The 19,995-nt window shown below is 40.8% G+C and overlaps 1 protein-coding gene across 1 annotated transcript; it reads left to right on the top strand.

Annotated features, from left to right (window-relative positions):
* The first annotated feature begins 1,620 nt into the window (after window positions 1-1,620).
* On the top strand, window positions 1,621-16,710 carry sec23b (SEC23 homolog B, coat complex II component). The gene is made up of 19 exons (XM_084044342.1): window positions 1,621-1,779; window positions 3,491-3,718; window positions 4,743-4,800; window positions 4,936-5,022; window positions 6,084-6,320; window positions 7,251-7,333; window positions 7,469-7,613; window positions 10,140-10,298; window positions 10,589-10,704; window positions 11,050-11,173; window positions 11,552-11,632; window positions 11,744-11,833; window positions 12,284-12,390; window positions 12,997-13,150; window positions 13,383-13,460; window positions 13,714-13,875; window positions 14,488-14,574; window positions 14,884-15,105; window positions 15,787-16,710. Exons 2-19 carry the CDS (start codon window positions 3,498-3,500, stop codon window positions 15,874-15,876), a joined length of 2,301 nt encoding a protein of 766 aa, XP_083900468.1. The 5' UTR covers window positions 1,621-1,779; window positions 3,491-3,497; the 3' UTR covers window positions 15,877-16,710.
* The last annotated feature ends 3,285 nt before the right edge of the window (window positions 16,711-19,995 follow it).

The following is a 19,995-nucleotide window of genomic DNA, read 5'->3' as shown; positions in this document are numbered from 1 at the left end:
AATGCGGTGGAAGTGTAAAAAGCTCCGGCGGGTTGTGTGTTATTAATATACACAGCTATCTATCTATCTGTCGCCTCCTGGTTCTGCTGCACACTGACTCCAACACAAAGGAAACGTTACGCCGTGTGGTCGCATCGCCAGCCAGCAAGTGCACGGGAGTAGCTAGGATATACCGTGACTGCCTGCAGATACTGTACCCCCCACCAGTCTCTCTCTCTCTCTCTCTCTCTCTCTCTCTCTCTCATCCGTCTCTCTCTCTCTCTCTTCCCTCCCTCCCTCCATCCAAGGATAAGGATTTCTCCTGGCTGCAGAATGTAAGCACTGCCATCTACTGCCGTTTACGCGTAGAACCATCATGGGCATCACTTGGGCGACAATGGTCCACATGCAGCACCATGGACAGTTCTTCTAGCCATCTATTATGTATATCCACATAATAGATAGATGGCTATCCATCCATCTACATAGATAGATAGATGGATGGATGGATGAATGAATGATTGATTGATTGATAGTTTATTTGTATTGCACATTTGAAGAACAAGGCAATTCAATGTGTGTGTTCTGAGTAGGTGAGAAGTAGGCTATATGATTCATGTTTTGAGATTAGATAACAATTCTACCAAGTCGTGTAGAGAGGTTGATCTGTGGCACCATGTATTAATGTTAGCCTTGGATCAAGACTATCATTTACTTCATCGAGTCGGACTTTTATGTCTATGATAGTCCTGATCCGAGGCTATATTCATGTTAGGCGATACGTGTAAATGTTTTGAATTATGTTTCTTTCTTTCTTTCTTTTTCTTTTTTGTGCACCTTTGGTTCATCGCAGGTGAGAAGTTGAAGGGAAGGCAAAGGCAGAGATCTGAGAAGGGATTCCGGTCAGATCAGGTTTTTAAATTAGGCTATTATATATTCATGATATTTAGTTATGGTTTTCCCCTCATCCCAGAATGCGGGTGGAAAGGGAATTGCCCATGGCACGAACTGCCTCGTAAGCATGATTTCTACTTCGTCGCACGACGGCGTCGGGCACCAAAAATAGCCAACCTACAAGCTCACAAAGCTTCCTATCCGCTCCGCGTTCTGGGCTTGTAGATCGGCATTATTCGGCAATGTTTGACACACGACACCATCGTACGAAGGAGCATAAATGAGATGAATCAGAATGTGTGACGTGACGACAGGAGGAGCCAATGGGAAAGCGCTGAATGTGTAGTAACCATTGTTGCCATGTTGGTTTATTATAAGCGACTATGGGCTTATTTTTCTTCAAAGTTGCTTGTAGAAATTGGTAGTTGCGGGTTGCAGTTTTTTGCGCTTGTTTCTAAAGTGTACTTGCGGATTAGGCTTGCTTCCAATTTTTTTAATGTTTTTTTAAACCAGTGGTTCTCAAATATTTTCATAAATGTTTTGTGCCACAGGGAGCATTTGTGTTGTTAGAATGTTTTTTCTTTTTTAAATCCAAATATTCCTCATTGTATTCCAAGAGTTTTTGAAAGTGCTCATGTTGCTTCTTTTGGGCTTATTTTCCTAGACTTGATTGCTGCTTATTTCTCTCACAAAACCTGGCAACACTTATGTGTAGTAACACGTCATTCTAGCGAAGTACAACAGGAACCGGTTGTTCTTGAGACCAACCCCACAGTCTTCTGTCTGTCCTCTCTGTAGGCCCGTCTGCCGCTGAACAGCCAAATGTTCATGTAATTTGGTTTAAATAGTATATCTTTTTGTATACTCTTTATTTGGATCTACGACCATCAAACTACATAACATAAGGTAAGAACTATTATATATCCTATCCGTTACCTCTACGCCACCGACTAGAAACTAGGCCAGTCGCATTTTCGCTTCCTTCTGTTGTTTACCCTGCTGTGGTTGAAAGACGATTTCCCGTCACAAGTGGTTTAAAAGACCCCTGTTCCAACTACCATCACATGCTCTTTGAGGTCAGTTATAAGTTACAACAATGTTTGATGATTTATGCAGGCCTAACGATGTGTGTTCTTAGCAAACGGCTTGCATTTGGATATTCCACCATAGCCGATTTTCACCAATCGATACTGCAGCGGGGGGGGGGGGATTTCCATCAGTGTTTCCCCTTAAACCCCCAACTGATAAAATGGTGCATACAGCATACCCCCACATTTACACTAACCATCTCAACAACGAATTCAATGCAACACACAGTAATGTGTAGACCAGTGAAAGAGCTGCATAATCTTCCATTGCAACTCATACAGGCAACAAGTAAATCTGAAATTAAAGAAGTATCTCATGGTATGTGCTTTTTGATTACGGCCAACACATACGGCACACTCTGTAATGTTTCTAGGATATCTGTATTCGTAAACCTGACATTGTAACCATGGTTGTTGAGGTATCATTAAGGTGTTATATTTATGCAATGATTTACTACACCATATAATCAAGATTAATGTTAATCATGTTTTTTTTAACATTTGGTTGTATTTTAAGTTTTCTTGTCCACGAGTTTCCTAGGGCATTGTGGGCATCGCTTCCTGTCGATATGATCAGGTATCAGGGATCAAATCGACAGGAAGTTATGTCCACAATGCCCTAGGAAACTTGTGGATACTGTATGTAAAATGTTTTCATGTAATGTTACTTCTGTGTGGACCCCAGGAAGAGTTGCTGCTGCGGGGATCCAAATAAACAAGAAAAAATGCTCGGAACAAATTGTATAGGCTATTTTTATATTATCCATTTAATGTGAACACAGAAAGTGGGAACGATTTCTTAGTTACACTGGGTATAATTTAATCTGACACATAATTGTTAATGTTTCTTAGAGAAAATAACATTTCACTATACTATGTTATTTATGGATGTCTGTTCTATTTATCTCTGACATTGTTTATGCTTCTATCAAATACAATATTTGTACAATATTTTAAGATAGCCTATTTCATAAAGCCTAGTCTCCAATATCCTGCATACTAAGCACTTTATTTACTGAAGAGTAGCTTGCATCCTGGGTGAGGGTGAAATTTACTCTATTGTTGTCACACCTGTTCTCAAAGGTGTGACCTATAAATATCCTGTTACCAAAAAATGTAACCCAAAAATATCTTTAGGATTCCTCTACGCTCGTATACCAAAACATGCTGATCAGGTTTTTGATGACATACTTAAGCGTCATCCTTTGACATACTTAAGCGTCATCCTTTCTTCTACGTACGTCCTATTTTGCCTAAGCATGGACACAAAGGAAACAAAGCCTGTACAACAGTATATACAGTAGAAGGCAGAGTCTCCTTGCAGACTGTAAAATAGCCTTCAACGGAGTAGGAAAGAGCACTCAACCTGTTAAGACAGGTTGTGTGTGTTCTTGTGCTTAACTTTGATTAGCGCAAGAAGTTTACCACCACGCTCTTGGACGATCTATTATTCTTCACAAAATTTTGATATAGAGCATTCGACTTCTTATTTACCTCTGGATTCTTTATATATATATTATATCCCGAAGCTTGGCAATGGCGACCTACCAGGAGTTCATCCAACAAAACGAGGACAGGGATGGGGTGAGGTTCAGCTGGAACCTCTGGCCCTCCAGCCGCCTGGAAGCCACCAGGCTGGTGGTCCCAGTCTCCTGCCTCTTCACCCCCCTGAAAGAAAGGCCTGACTTGCCCCCGGTCCAGTACGAACCGGTCCTCTGCAGCCGAGCCAACTGCAAGGCTGTGCTCAACCCACTATGGTGAGTTGATTGAAAGTAGATTCTCACTGGGTGGATTGTATTAATCGATGCACATGACATTTTTATCAATTGGAATTTTAATAAACACATTCCGTAATCAGCTTAGAGATGTAGCATATAACAATTCTAATATGTGTTATTTACAACTTCACCAAAATGTGAAGCTTGTCTTTGTTGTATAAAATGAAAAGCTCTTCTTAGTGTAGGTTTTTGACTGCTCTGTAAGCATGTTAAGCAATTTAAAGATGTCTGTTTGTTCAGATAACTTGTGATGAGCATTCCATAATTTCCATATTAATTTTACCATACTGTTGTAGTATAAATGAATCTCATAATTGAATTCAATATTCAAAAACGGATTAATGGATTCATGAAGTAGCTTTTAAGCATTCTATCAGCTAGTAAACATAAGGGGGTAAGACAAATGACCTGAAATTAATTGTTGAATATCTCTTAATATGCTGGATTCTCCCCCAATGTTTTTGGTTAAACTAGCCTGCCTACTGTCCTGAAAAATATTATTTTCTTCTATCTTGTTTTATGAGTAGATATCCCCTTTTAAACGATAGGTGTCTTATTCATTGGTTCTCGAGGTGACGAAAAACATCACTTGCATTCATTGTGATGATACATGGGTATAAAGTCAATCTGTGCAACTGTCTTGTGGCTTGCTGCTACGTAAGATGTTTTGTGGTATTGCCTCTTTGTGTTAAGTAAATATAAACATAAGGGTTAGAGATGGACAGTATGCCTTTTCAGTGCATCATCTGCCCAAATGTTTGTGAGTGACTCATCTAAAAATTGCTGAGGTGCAGTAACCTTTAGGTGTGGTATAGCACACCTTCAGGAATATGACATCTGAGCCAGCGCTCCAAGAGTAGACTTTTGTAGGCGCAGCTGGAGCCCTCGGCTAATTTTGACAGCACACTGCAGACACACCTATACTAGCATAATAATAATTATGCTGCGGGCATTTGGTGTCTTGAGTACTCACTTTCCTTTCTGATTTTGTCCTCTTATACAGTCAAGTCGACTACAGAGCCAAGATATGGGCGTGTAACTTCTGCTTCCAAAGAAACCCAGTAAGTAGTGAATAGTCTAATATATACTGTAGGTACCACCATGCGTGATTTATGAAGGCACAAGACCTGTAACGTTTGTTTAATAGGCCTATAATCTTTTGTTTAAATGTCATTCTTTATTTCTCTTCCCTCCAGTTCCCACCCTCATATGCAGGAATATCAGATGTGAACCAGCCAGCTGAACTTATGCCTCAGTTCTCTACCATTGAGTACATAGTACAGGTAAACATGTCCTACAGTATATGACTGGACTCTAATCTTAACCATGAGTAAAGAGATTGTATGTACTGGACACATGCTGTGCATAGGTTAATCTATTTTCTCTGATGCAAGCTTTTACTACATTTAGGCCCGGGTCACTAAGCGTCCAAGGGATTTATCTCACCATGGTGCTCATTGAAACATCACTCTACTTTGTTGAACTTTGTTGACACAGAGTATTTTTTACCATGCATGTGTGCATGCTGTCCAATCAACTTTGAGCTGGAAAATATCCTTATGATATCATCCTGTTGAGTTCCAATCCTGACTGGTTGTTATTGGCTGGAAATGACTCAGGAGGTGGTCCCTTCAAGTTGTAGTTTAATGGTATTACGTACAGCAGATACATCATTAAACGCTAGTGGAACATCTTCTTCCCTAAAGTATGCTCAGAAAATGACAGCAGGTACACACATTGCCATGTAATATTTTCAGTTGTCATGTTGCAGACATATCTATCGATCTAGACTCAATAAGATATGTGATTGTGACATTAATTCCTACCAACATCATAATGCCAGCACACACATTTCATATACAAAGTATACTACACATATGAAATTGATTGATGAAATAGACTCCTGAGGAAGTAGTGTATTAATGTGATACCACTATGTATGGTATCAGGATGTTAAGGAGTGTAACTTATGGACATATAATAATCATATTTGTATATCAGCCACAATTCCTCAGGGACAGTCACATGGTTTTAGCAGCTGTATCAGGTTAGACACTTCTAGGATGGTTAAGTTCTGTGCGTTAATTTGCCCGAAAATGTTTTTTTCAAATGTTGTCATCATGAGTACATTCACAAAAAACGTGAATATTATGCGACAAAGCAACATAATTAACATTTTCGTATTGTTTATTTTCCGTATTGTTTATTTGTCATGCCCCCGGTGTGTATAAGGCCTTAATTGTTGATGTTTGGACTTGGGCTGCACGTCAAAAGTCATACATTGGGAACACCATTCAGCCATAGTCTTAAAAAAAAAATCTGCCCCTTCCAAATTGTTTGACAGCGTGGGCCGTCCACTCCGTTGGTCTTCCTGTATGTGGTGGACACGTGTTTGGAAGAAGAGGATCTCCAGGCTCTCAGGGAATCCCTCCAGATGTCCCTGAGCCTGCTGCCGCCCAATGCCCTGGTGGGCCTCATCACCTTTGGACGCATGGTCCAGGTCCATGAGCTCAGCTGTGAGGGCATCGCGAAGAGCTACGTTTTCAGGGGCACCAAGGAGCTCACTGCTAAACAGATCCAGGTGGGTGAATTAGGGAAAGCGAGTGGGGAATTGAGGGGGGAGGGAGTGAAGACACAACATCACTATTTTTGGTGTTGCATCGCAGCGCGTTGTGAACTTGTAGATCGGCTATTTTCAGTAGTTTTGTACGCCACCATTGTACAACAAAGTAGAATGCAGGGTTAAGTGGTTAAACAGACTAATCGATTTAGTCAATTATAACAAATTTATTAGAAGTTTTTTCATGTTGATTCCTTGATATATAAGAAAAAAATATATAATATATATTTTTGCCCAGCCCTACTATACTATATGCCAACTATGGTAACAGTATGATGATGAAAGGGAATTTGAGTAGATGCTTTCAAAAAGTAAAGTAGAGCATGTACATTCGATCTGGTAAACAGGTTCAGAGACTGAGAACCAAGGCTGAGACACAGTTAAACTTGCTCCCACGGTGTGCTTTATAAATACGAGATTATTGTTATGTGTCTACCCATAAAGATCTTCATCCAGGTTCCTGACAATGCGTTGATCTATCATCTAGGATCACATCTAGGTCATAGCATAGAAACACAATGAGCTGCAATGAAATGTAATCCATCGCACGGGAGTCCCCGTAGAGGGAGTCTGCACGTTAGGTGAGAAATGAAATGCTATGAATGGATGTGATGATCCAGGTCAACTTAGATGGCACAGTGAGATGGTACTTTATTGTCCTCACGGGATACAATAAAGTTCAAATTACCTTGGGGTCAAATAGAACAAAGTGTGTTTACCAGTATCGTTGCTGCTTATTTGTAGCATAACATTTCAGTCAACATTATAATCAAACTGATGTAGCCATTCTCAGTAAGCTGTAAATAATGTTTTGATGTTTTTGTAATACTCTCCAGCGTACCAAGTGTGACAATTTACATGTATGTATGTGTGGTTGTTTGTGTGTTTTAGGAGATGCTGGGTTTAATGAAGCCTGCCGCGTCGGGACAGCAAGGCCGTCCTGTTGCACCTCAAGAGGCTGCAGCTACTTGCAAGTATGGAATTCTGGCACTTTAACACTAGAGAATATTGAATGACTATTTCTACAATAACAATCTTTTGGCCAGCACGTACATTGTCTGTAGCAGTTATCCTGTCTTAACGAGTTATGTGCATGTTTCTGTGTGCAGGTTCTTACAGCCTGTCCACCGAGTGGACATGAACCTTACAGACCTGCTAGGGGAGCTCCAGAGAGACCCGTGGCCAGTCCCTCAGGGCAAAAGGCCTCTTCGTTCCACTGGTGTGGCTCTGTCTGTTGCTGTGGGCCTGCTGGAGGTACTAGCCTACTACACATGTCATCTGTCTCTTTCACGCACACAAACATATTCACAATCACATGTCTACCGCTGAGGAATGTATACTGTACCTTACACATGCGTACTAGCTCACTAAGGCATAGACATAGCTCTTTGTACATGCATAGACACTTTAATTTAATTATTTAGTACTAACCTGAACGTTGCCCATTCCTCAGTGATCATGCACATATTTAGCTACAGGAAGACACACACACACACACACACGCAAATGTAATAACACATAATAATCCTGATAATGCTATCTCCTGAGGGATTTTTGTTGCTCTAGTACATGTTGTGCTTTGTCAGTTCAAAGCTCAGCTGGTTTCCATTTTGCCTACTGTCCTTTCTCCTCTTGTCTCTCTTCCTCCCCCATATCCCTTTATCTTCTGCTAAACCAAGCACTTACATAATAGATCACTCTCCTCGCCTTGCTCTTATGGCCGATCAGTCTTGATTAGAATAAAATTAGGGCCTTCCATCATTTAACTGCTTTGGATTGGAATCTGGGCATTCTCAGCAAAAATTTCACTTGATCATTGAGTCGTTTGTATATAAACCAGCCATAAAAGCAATGTGATCCCAGTTTCCTGTGGCCTATTTTTCTTTGGCCATACTAAATCCATTTCATGTAAATGTACTTTCGGATGATCAGATTTTGTCAACATACAAATAAATCCCAGGCAGCTCACCGGCTCTTTACTCAGCGTTACTTTGCATTGAGTGGGTATTATCACAGATCAACTCCCCACCCCACCCTCTTTTGTTGTGACCTTGTTATCACAACTATCAAAGTAGTTGTTAAAAAAGGTACACATACAAATCCTACATTTAACAATGAGAGTGCAATCTCATAGTTAAATCAACACTGAGGTATTTATTTACTGTGTAACATGACACAACTCTGTCCAAAATGTCTGGCCTTTCCCAGACTCCTGCACTTGGACTTTGTCACATATTCTGAATGGGTGACGTAAAGTCTGCCCTTTGGTGAAGACATAAAGTACATGGAGAGCAGATTTTGTTACCGTTTGTGCAGACTTTAAGCTACTGTCTTTTTCCAGCCAGTTGTTTTTAGAGAATTTTCCACAATTGTATGGCAAAATGACAATGACAGAACAGCTGTTGCATGGTGTTGGAATCCAATGTTTCACCCTGTGGTTATTAGGTACGGTTCTTATCTACAGTACAACACAAGGGTGATGTGTCACTTAAGATTGTCTAGGTGCTTATTGTCAGTACACAAGAGTGTCAGGATGTTCCTACAGTTCTATGGTCTCTAAACTGCTGATGAGACCTGACTATCAGCTATGAGTTTCCCAGTAATATGTTTGACTAATGGCCCTTGTGCACAGTCAGACAAAAAAAAAAACGGAAATTTTACAATAGCAAGCTAATTTGCTGTATGAGCTCTTGCACGCCTACTCAGAAATCGTCACCTGACGAGTGGCTGCAACGGTGCATAATTATTTTAACCAAACTACATTTTTCGTATACATCGCTAACTGACTGATATGTAAACAATCTGCTCATAAGCTCCTTACCTGATATTCCGACATTTTTTTTGTTTATGAGAAGTCTGTGTTGTGTGACGATAAACAGCATAGTTTGTATTTGATTTAATGCTATAACCGATAGGCTGGCCTGCTTTGCTTAGCCGTTGACCAGCGTATTAATAGCTTCAATCTTGTGTTTTGTACAATTTTATTGGAGGACAATAAAGTGCCATCTCACTGTGCCATCTAAGTTGACCTGGATAATCACATCCATTCATAGCATTTAATTTCTCATCTAACGTGCAGACTCCCTTTATGGGGTCTCCCGTGCAATGGATTACATTTCAATGCAGCTCATTGTGTTTCTATGCTATGACCTAGTAGAGGAAGTGAAGAAACTGGATATACCTCCATGACAGTGATTCATCTTCATTCAAAGATAATGTAGAAACATGTCATTAGTGAGTAGGAAATCTAAGACATTGAGTATCCTATGAACATGTCTTTGTAAGGTCTGAGCATTTATTATCAAGATAATGTCAGCGGAATATGCACTGGCAATAGCAAAACCGTAGCAAACTTATCACTTGAATTGCTTTCACTCGTTATTTTGTATCTCACACTGTTCTGAGTCAGTAAAATGATGATGTTAATTTAACTCTGAAAGGTGTATAAATGGAACCACTCTCTTAGGAGTTAAATTAACACTAAAGATTTTAATGTGTATGATACTATTTTCAACTATGAATTATTCATCAGATTTAGATTTCATGTATTCCTGGCTCTCAAGTTAATTTAGCTTGCATCATGAGGTGCTAAAAAGAAACTTCTTAAATAGGGGTTGGCTGTCTTGATTATCTTCCTAATCTTTCTCCTGAAAGTTGTCACCCCCTAAATCTGACACATGTGTCCATTAGGTTTCATTACGATGATTATTGACCAGCTCTGTTAGTGATGGGAAGACAATCAGAGATCTCACGCCTACTTTTGTCTCACTCTCTCCCCAGGGTGCGTATCCCAACACGGGGGCCCGTGTGATGCTGTTTACTGGCGGCCCCCCCACCCAGGGCCCAGGAATGGTGGTGGGAGATGAGCTGAAGACCCCCATCCGCTCGTGGCATGACATCACGAAGGACAATGCTCGCCACCTGAAGAAAGCTACCAAGGTGAGAGAATGAGTGACACCCTGAGTCCCTTCCATGTTAAAATTAGTTTTATTTGTGGATTTCTGTCTTGAAACCACATTGTGTATGGATCAACTTCCTTTGCTGGGAAATTACAACATTACATTATAATTGTGAAAAGTAATTCTGTACTTGTAAATGTTTTTTTGTTTGTGTTTTCTCTATTATCTACCCATATACATATTAAATGATCGATATTATAGTTTTACTAACATCACAACCATCCAGAACAATTTTCCTGAGTATTTGTGTTTTTTTTCTGTGATGTTCAGTACTACGAAGCCCTGTCGAACCGGTCTGCTGTGAACGGCCACTGTATTGATATCTACGCCTGTGCTCTGGACCAGACCGGACTGCTGGAGATGAAGTGCTTATCAAACCTCACTGGGTCAGTCAGTCCACTACAACACTGTTTCTCAACCAGTGATAATTTCAGATGGTCCAGGCGGGAAATGTTTTAAAATATTACAAATAATATATTGTACCTATAATAGGCGTAGTGACATAAGTGGCGAGCCTGTGACATAAGAGGCGAGCCTGTGACATAAGTGGCGAACCTGTGACATAAGTGGCGAGCCTGTGACATAAGTTGTCAAATTGAGCCTGTCAAATTCATCACCTTTTCACATAGCCCTCTTTTAGAAACATAAGCCTTGTGGCTTTGGGTTCATTGTGTGTGTGTGAGTAAGTAAGTGAGCTTCCTAGAGTAAATATGTTGTTGTGCTGTTCTCAGGGGCCACATTGTAATGGGTGACTCCTTCAACACCTCCCTCTTCAAGCAGACCTTCCAGCGCGTCTTCAGTAAGGACTACAATGGAGAGTTCCGAATGGCCTTCGGAGCCACATTGGAGGTTAAGGTGAGGAGAGGAAAAAGGGATCCAGTGTTTTCAGTCACTATCATGATTATTTCGAAATCTTCTTCTCAATTATTCAATTAACCAACATAAGCAAGAATAAGTCATGAGCAAGGTTCTAAATATCTGTTTCGATATATTATCGGTTAATTGCTCTGCCCTATAATGGAGCCATATTGAATGATAGACATGCTCATAGTGGATTAGTAAGACTATGTTTTGTCAATCTCATTCACCATGGCGAATTGATACCCGATTAGCAGTCATACTTGGAGTAACTGGTTTAATAGCATTCAATTCAGTAGTACTTATTTTATAAATGTATTATGTATTACTTACAATTGATTTTGTGACTTCTTGTGTATGTGTGTTTGCATGCAGACATCAAGGGAGCTGAAGGTGTGTGGGGCCATTGGACCGTGTGTGTCACTAAACTCTAAGGGTCCCTGCATTTCAGAGAATGTGAGTCATTGTTATGGAGGAAAATCACTGACATTCAAATTCCGTTGTTCTTACAATTGATGGACTGTACTCACTGATATTTATCACCATCTGTCTCACTGCTTTGTGTAGGAGATGGGTGTTGGTGGGACCAGCCAGTGGAAAATATGCGGTCTCGACTCTTCCACTACTTTAGCCATGTATTTTGAAGTAGTGAATCAGGTAACGCACACAAAAATATACTTACTTTATAGGGTTATCTTATAAGCTCATCTGAGAAGTTCTCATGCACTTCAAGTGGTCATTCTTTCTCCATTTTCACAAAATCCAGTTATCTATTATCTGGTTGACAAAAGCATCATACCTAATTGCAATTATGTTAAATGCACTGTTTTTATGTAAATCTTTATATGTTTTATAAGTTGTAACCTTTTGTACTGCTGCTACCCTGAACAGTGCTCCCTCGTAAAAGAGATTTTGTATCTCATTTCACCCAATTTTTTAATAAAAAATTGCATCATACCACTGAATCATTCTAGATAATGGGAGAAAACAGTATCCATGTAATCCTGAACCCAGATCATTTTGTTAGAAGCATACTGAGAGTAGGAGGGTAAAAGAGCTGATTGTGAGCATTCTTACTGACTGTCTCCATTGTGGTGTGTGTTGCAGCACAATGCACCCGTCCCCCAGGGTGGCAGAGGGGCGATCCAATTTGTGACCCAGTACCAGCACTCCAACACTCAGAGAAGAGTCCGAGTCAGCACCATCGCCAGGAAGTAAGTCTGAGCTCTGTTAGCAAGGGGAAGGTTTCATTACAGGCTAAATTGAATAAACCATTGGTTTTAATATTCCCAGATAACATGTTAGTTCAAATTGGTGCAATATGTTATTACCAGCTAGATCAATTAAGATAAAAGCAGTTCTTACTGTTATCCACTTGTGTGTGTGTGTGTGTGTGTGTGTGTGTGTGTGTGTGGGGTAAGCAAAAATAGGCCCCCAAAAGGCCAGAATATCTAAAGGAAAGATGTGAAGCCGCGGAAGAACATTGTGTGTTGCTCACCACAGCACAAAAAAAGCAAAAACCATAGAACACAAATGTAGACTTCTGATAAAGGCTACATGTATGACGTGTCAAGCAAAAACAAAATCTGTTACTTAAGCAGTATAGAGTTCTCTGCCAGTAGAGTTCTCTGCCAGTGAATACCAGAGTCAATATTAGCCTTGTTGAAAAGGATGTTTGCACTAAATTCCATTGTGGTACAAAGACATTTTAAGTCCCACCCACATGCGTCATTCTTACACCTTCCACTCTCACCTGCCCTTCTCTGGTTTCACCACTCCTTCCCTTGCTGACGTCTCTCTCTTTCTGTCCCTCCCACCAGTTGGGCGGATGCCCAGACACAGATCCAGCACATTGAGACGTCGTTCGACCAGGAGGCGTCTGCCGTGCTCATGGCTCGCCTGGGCGTCTTCAGGGCAGAATCGGAGGAGGGGCCAGATGTCCTGCGCTGGCTTGACAGACAGCTCATCCGCTTGGTGAGTGACAGTCCACAGTGACAGACAAACCACTGACGAAAGAGGACAATGTAATGGAAGGAAAATGAGAACAATGCACCCTGGGAGTTGTCTGGAATGTACAGTATGAAGAGTGCAGAATGTAGCCTCATTCCTCTTGTGTTGATCCAGTGAAGCTCTTTCACATGCCAGGCTGTATTATTAGAGGTATGCTCTTCAGTGTTCTGAGGTTTGTTCTCTTCCTTGGTTACAGTGTCAAAAGTTTGGCCAGTTCAATAAGGACGATCCGACATCCTTCAAACTGTCAGAGTCTCTGTCCCTGTACCCACAGGTAAGTCTGCCACCTAGTGGGCCATCATGGGACTATATACTCATCAAACCATTATGGGAGATGAATTACTGAGTTGAATCTAATTAAATCTCACCTTTATCCAGCATGGCAACAATCATCATCTATTTTCAAGTTAACTAACACATTGATGCTGGCTTGTTCGAAAATGTCTAAAACATAGTTTCTCGATTACTCATAGAATGCGTCATAACTAGTTTGCTTCCCTCTCTCTCTATCTCCTCCCTTCCGGCAGTTCATGTTCCACTTGCGGCGGTCGCCATTCCTGCAAGTGTTCAACAACAGTCCAGATGAATCATCTTACTACAGGCACCACTTTGTCCGTGAGGATCTCACGCAGTCTCTAATCATGGTCCAGCCCATCCTCTACTCTTACTCCTTCTATGGGCCACCAGAGGTCAGTCTCATACCTAGATCAACACCACTGCAGAACCTCTGAACTCTATGCTGTCAAATCCTGTGGGTTAACTTGACACTGAGAGAGTTACACTCCAATAGTTAAATTAAACACATGAACCTTAGCATCCCTATTCTGTGTCTGTCATAATACTGTAGGCGAACAGTCAGCGAAAATAGCAGATCTACAAGCTCACAACTCGTAAGGTTGTTTGTTTTGGGCGAATAATTCAGTGTCGATGAAAAAGGAGGGGACCAAGTATTGACCCATGGGGGACCCGGGTCAATAAAGTATAGGGTTTAAGTGGTTATCACTCACTTTTATTGTGTACTGGCAAACCTGTCGGGCTGTTTAAGGTACCGCCAACGCTGCATTCAAGTTGTCTTAGACATGGTAACTTCCTCAAGGTATTTACCGAGGTGTGGCCTATAACGGGCTGTAGACACTTATTTAGAAGGTTAATTGTTAAATCTGAATTGAATCTGAATATTTTGGACCAGTCATAACAGGCGAACATTTGTCAAAAAATAGGCGGTAGTTCAAAATGGCTCTGTTGGTGTCCCATTGTGAACGTGAGCATTGACCTGTGTGTTCTTTGTCCATTCTCCACAGCCTGTGCTCCTGGACAGCAGCAGCATCCTGCCAGACAAAATCCTCCTCATGGACACCTTCTTCCAGCTGGTCATCTTCCACGGAGAGGTGAGACTCAACACCTCACTGTAGAGATTGGTGTAGTCCAGTAGTTCTCAAACTTTTTATTTTATTTCAAGGACCCCCATAACTCTGAGAGTATACAAATGGAACCAAATAAGGGTCCATTTGATTTAATTTGTATACGCTCAAGAGTTACAGACCTGTGAGGTCCATTTGGAACCCCCCCAAGGAACCCTGAGGGTCCCTGGACCTCAGAAATGCTAACACATGTTGTGAAAGGAGGTTCTTTCATGTGTATCAGACATTAACTGAGTGATTGACCAAATCTCACACTCTTCTTCTCCTTCTTTATAGACAATTGCCCAGTGGCGTAAGGCAGGATATCAGGAAATGGCAGAATACGAGAACTTCAAACAGCTGCTGCAGGCACCGCTGGATGACGCCCAGGAGATCCTACAGACACGCTTCCCCATGCCACGCTACATCGATACGGAGCACGGCGGCTCACAGGCCCGTTTCCTGCTGTCCAAAGTCAACCCCTCACAGACTCACAATAACCTCTACGCCTGGGGACAGGTATGGTACCATATATGCGATGCACAAGACATCTGCCATTGGGGCTTAATCTTTTTAACCACATGAACCCTAGCATCCATTTTCTGGGGTGAACAGGCGGAAATTACAGATCTACAAGCTCACAAGACGTCATCTTGCATTGTGAGCTTGTAGATTGGTGATTTTCGGAGAGAGAGATTTGGTGTAGAGGGGAGAAACGAGGGGGCCAAGGAGATAGACCTTTGGGGTACTCTAGTTAAAAGACGACGTCACCCATTTTCAACCTATCTTCGTATCATTGGTCCTCACTAATATTCATTATAATATGGTACCATCTAGAATCTGAAAATATATAAATGTTTCAAATTAAAGAGGAGCTAAGCTGTAGCCACCACTGTATGATGCCACCCCCTTGATCAGTGCCCTTCTGACAATGGCAAAGTCCTGGATAAGCCATGGATGAGCCAATCTCAGCAATGAGTGGACAAAATAGGATTGGTTTCATCCGTAGGAATTATATACTCTCATAATATCAGTCCTTCAACCCATTCAATCTTTAAAAAGTTGGAGGACTAAACTGTAGTGGGAATGGCTGTGTGGTTTTGAAGAGACGTGGATGATGTCTTTTAGATATTCAATGTTTTTGGATAATCGGTTCATTGATCTTACCCCTTTTCTTCCTGGCTTCATCTGTATCTTTAGGAGACCGGAGCCCCAATCCTGACGGACGACGTCAGCCTCCAGGTCTTCATGGACCATCTGAAAAAACTGGCCGTGTCCAGCTCAGCATAGAAAGTCTCCATGCTGGGACCAAACTAAAGTATGCAAGACGAGGAATAAGTTAGAAGAGAGACATTCCTGTACTAACATAGGGACCAGATGACATCTCTACAACTAAACTAAGGGCTGAGACAAAGCTCAAGTTCTCACTTGATGTTGAATATAACACTTCCATGTGAAGTGAATCTTTCTAAAGGAGAAGGTTCAAGACAGAAAGAGGATTTACACAGGAACCCAGTAACATTTCCATGTTTCATTCCCTTGATATTTATGACGATTCTGTTCAAGAATCATTTTGTTCTTCACATGACCATTCTGGTAAGATTTCTTGGGATGTTTTGTCCCCACTTTGTCTGTTAGATACAGAATGATAAGAGTAATAATTTAATTGTTTTATTTTGTTATACTTGTTTGTCCATGTGTAAGTGTTCCAACGGCTTTGGTTTAAAAATGCTGTTTAATAAGAGGCTTTACTTTTTCTGTTATGCTACTTCTAGATATTTCTCATTAATGTATTGCTGTGAAATTAGCTATGACGCACGTTTTAATATGTGCCGATGGCTGTTATCACAATTTGACAATGATGTATTATGAGACAAGTGTCCTCTGACAGAATTCACCCTCCCCGAATGATTAAAAATAATGCTCTGATGAAACAAAGTCCATTATACGACTAGGGTCCTGAAATGTAAAGTTGTCGTTGACTCTAATTTCAATGATGAGCTTTGGCATTCTATGATAAACAACTTTACAGTACTGTAGTTGTCTATTCACCATCATTTTGTATTGAATGACTGCCCAAATCTGAATGTAGTCGCTTTGTAATTAAACCTTAATCTAACTGTACTACTGTATCCACTGACTAGATTCTTAAGTGTGTGTGTGTGTGTGTGTGTGTGTGTGGTGTCATGAGCATTACTCTTTGCTGAGATGCGTACATACTTTTCATTCAACATAATTCCAAGCTTTCCAGCTTCCACCTATCAATAAAGGCAGAAAAATCCCCCCCCCCCCAAAAAAAAATATATATTTAAAAAAAACAAAGACGAAAAATGACAGTGCTAAAATAGACGGTAGCGAGCGGCAAACAAATGTTTTTGGCTTTGATAAAAAAAAAAAAACGAGTTGTAGGGAGTGGAGTATACATTCTCCTGAAGTAAAACTAGTGATCAGGGTCAAATGACCAGGAAGGAAGACTTCAATTCATAGGTCAGTGTTTTCCAAGAAAACACTGACCTATGACCTTATGTGGAAGCCGTGCTATGGGCAGTGGAGAGGGATTATTCTTTCCTTGATAACAAGTGTACAGCGGAAAGGGAAAAGTCCTGATATCGTTAGAGTGAATGTGTCGTCATGCTGCCAGTTCCCAAAAACCTTCTAAGAAGACAACCTACTCGTAAACAGCCTTTTTCTCATCCACTACCAGTCCATGTCATAAAATCACACTCACACATCTCACACACTGAAAGCTTATTTCAGAGAACCCAGACAGTATGTACAGTATTCGAGGATCAGTGAATGGCAGATTGTAAAGACTAATCCCTCAGGCCTATCTGTTGAGAGATACTCTTAGCAGCTTTAAGCGAAGTTGGCAGTGAAAAACAAATGAAGCCCGTCTACCAAGTGCTTAGGCCTTACAATGCTGCACTCTGAAGGCACATATGCCCCATCAGGGCCAAATAGCAAAGTGCAGTGCCATGACATTTAATCTTGTGACATGGATATTCCTGCACCAAGGCGACTTTTTGGTCCATTTGTTAATAGTTTTGTGGGTTATATCTTGGGAAAATAATCATCCTGCTATGTTCATATTAATCTGTTGTGTTTCTATGCATAATACATGTCCATTTGGCTCATGAAGATTGATATATAGAAGAGAAAATAAATGTCGTCTGTTGCCTGTCAATTTGTTTTCTTTCTTTCTTCAAAGGTCAGTGATGAGTGATAACGCTTCTTTCCTCGTGAATCCCGAGCTTAGGCAAAGCTGTAAGGAAATGTGCCATCTTATTATCTTCTATCAAATCCTAACGGATCAGATAGATCAGTCTATCAGCTGAATCTGGCAGCAGGCCACCATAAATTATATAAGAATTCTACCGTGCAGCATATATGCAATATGTCATTCTGTCGTTACATAACAATGACATAAAACATCTTGATAGATGAAATGCACGCTAGTAGCATAGCATTATCATACTATTTCTGAGATTTTAAACAGTTCAGTTTGGAATAATGTTTTGGAGGAAATATGTAGTTTGGCGGATTGCAGTGTTATCTTACAAAATATGGTAAGGAACAAAGATTATGAAATGTTCCCATTCTTGCTTATCATTACAAAATAACTGAAAATCAACAATATGTAAATTTGGTATGGGTTTTGGGCATCTTCCAAACTGAAAATAAATCATTTCTTTATTATTCTTTCAGTGGGCCTATTTGCTGAACTTTATTCCTCTTCAACAAGCAGTGAAAGGATGTTTTGCCTAACAGGGAAGCATCAACAACTTAAAATAGAAAACAGAAATCTTTCTATATACTGTATAAATTGGCTAATGGGAGGGTGGGCCGGCCGGCGGGCCTGAAATCACCATAAACAAGCCCAATGCGCACATTTATAGGCAGGACCACGGCCACCTCACTCTCACTCGGCCACCTCACTCTGGCCCATTTATATTTCATTTTTATTCATAGGTAAGAAAAGTATACTAATCCAATAATCCAATGATGCCAAGTTATCTAGCCTATCATTTATTTAAAAATAGACAACTACTAGTAAAAATGTATCATAATAGATTTCACAGAAATAAAAGGATTGCAGTCAACTTCAGACCTTTAATTGACAAAACACTAAGAGACTTGTTGACATGTTGGATCTATTGTGTCTACACACTCATGAGATGGTCTATCACAAATCACCATCTGATAGACGAGATTCATAGGTTGAAAGACAACCTTAAGAAGCTTTTAGAGAAGTGTAAATCAGTGTTGTTGTTATTATGGTACAATTAGAATATGTTTTGATTTAGTATCTTGGCCACTCAAAGCTCCCATATTTTAGTGATGTTAATACCCTTGGTTCTGTAAAAACATTGTACTGTACAAAATTGTACAAAAAGATATATACTGTAAGTTTTACACCGTGTGCGTGCGTGCGTGCGCGTGTGTGTCCCGACGTGTGTTTGTGTGTGTGTGTGTGTGTGTGTACGTGCATGCATGTGTGTGCGTACGTGTGTGTGCGTGCGTGCATGCGTGCGCACTCATTGTGTGTGTGTGTGTGTGTGTGTGTGTGTGTGTGTGTGTGTGTGTGTGTGTGTGTGTGTGTGTGTGTGTGTGTGTGTGTGTGTGTCTGTGTGTGCGTGCGTGCGTGCGTGCGTGCGTGCGTGCGTGTGTGTGTGTCTGTGTGTGTGTCTGTGTATTAGCTACTATTAGGGGTATTTTCGTGGGGAGCCTTGGCCTAATTTGTCCGTTTTCAGTGTCACATTGGTAGCCCATATGCTGTTGATCCTCAAGGGGTGAAGAGAAAGTAGCCTACACTGCCTGAGGAACCAGAGATAGCAGGGTTATTTGGCTATCACTCTAGGGTTTGAAACGCGTTTGCTCTGGCTGGCGGACGTTTTGTATAGCCTATTTAACATAATAGTAAGACATACTGTAGCATTGAAAATGTCATTGAATTTCAGCACTTTATAAAGTACAGCTAACTAAGGATAGTTAACATTAAGAGCATTATGTACCAATAGAGTGATCCTGAGTGGGCTTAAAAACGGAATTATATTTTCAATCGGTTTGTTCTGAGCAAGACCAACATTTGAACTTTCTGTTCTTCCACACCAACATATGTGTTGTACTTTTATGCAGGGTAGGTTCACTGAGGACAAAATAATGTTATTTTTCAGCAACCACCCTGCTTCACAGTCATAGCCTACTACAGTTACACACATTCACACAAGCACAGTCTTACTGTCTGCCACACAGCAGTTCCACTGCTGGAACAGTTAAACCTGCACTCTGAAACTTTAATGTCCTACCTGGGATTCGAACCCCGGAAGTTATGGATTGCAGCCTTAATATTTGCAAAATGGTCCAAAATAGGATAACACGCACGCACACGCACACACACACACACACACA

Source organism: Gymnoscopelus microlampas (genome assembly GCF_963454915.1).
Source record: "Gymnoscopelus microlampas genome assembly, chromosome: 2".
In the NCBI taxonomy this organism is placed as follows: Eukaryota; Metazoa; Chordata; class Actinopteri; order Myctophiformes; family Myctophidae; genus Gymnoscopelus; species Gymnoscopelus microlampas.
Note: the sequence above shows the minus strand (reverse complement) of the source record. Positions and strands in the feature narration are given on the sequence as shown.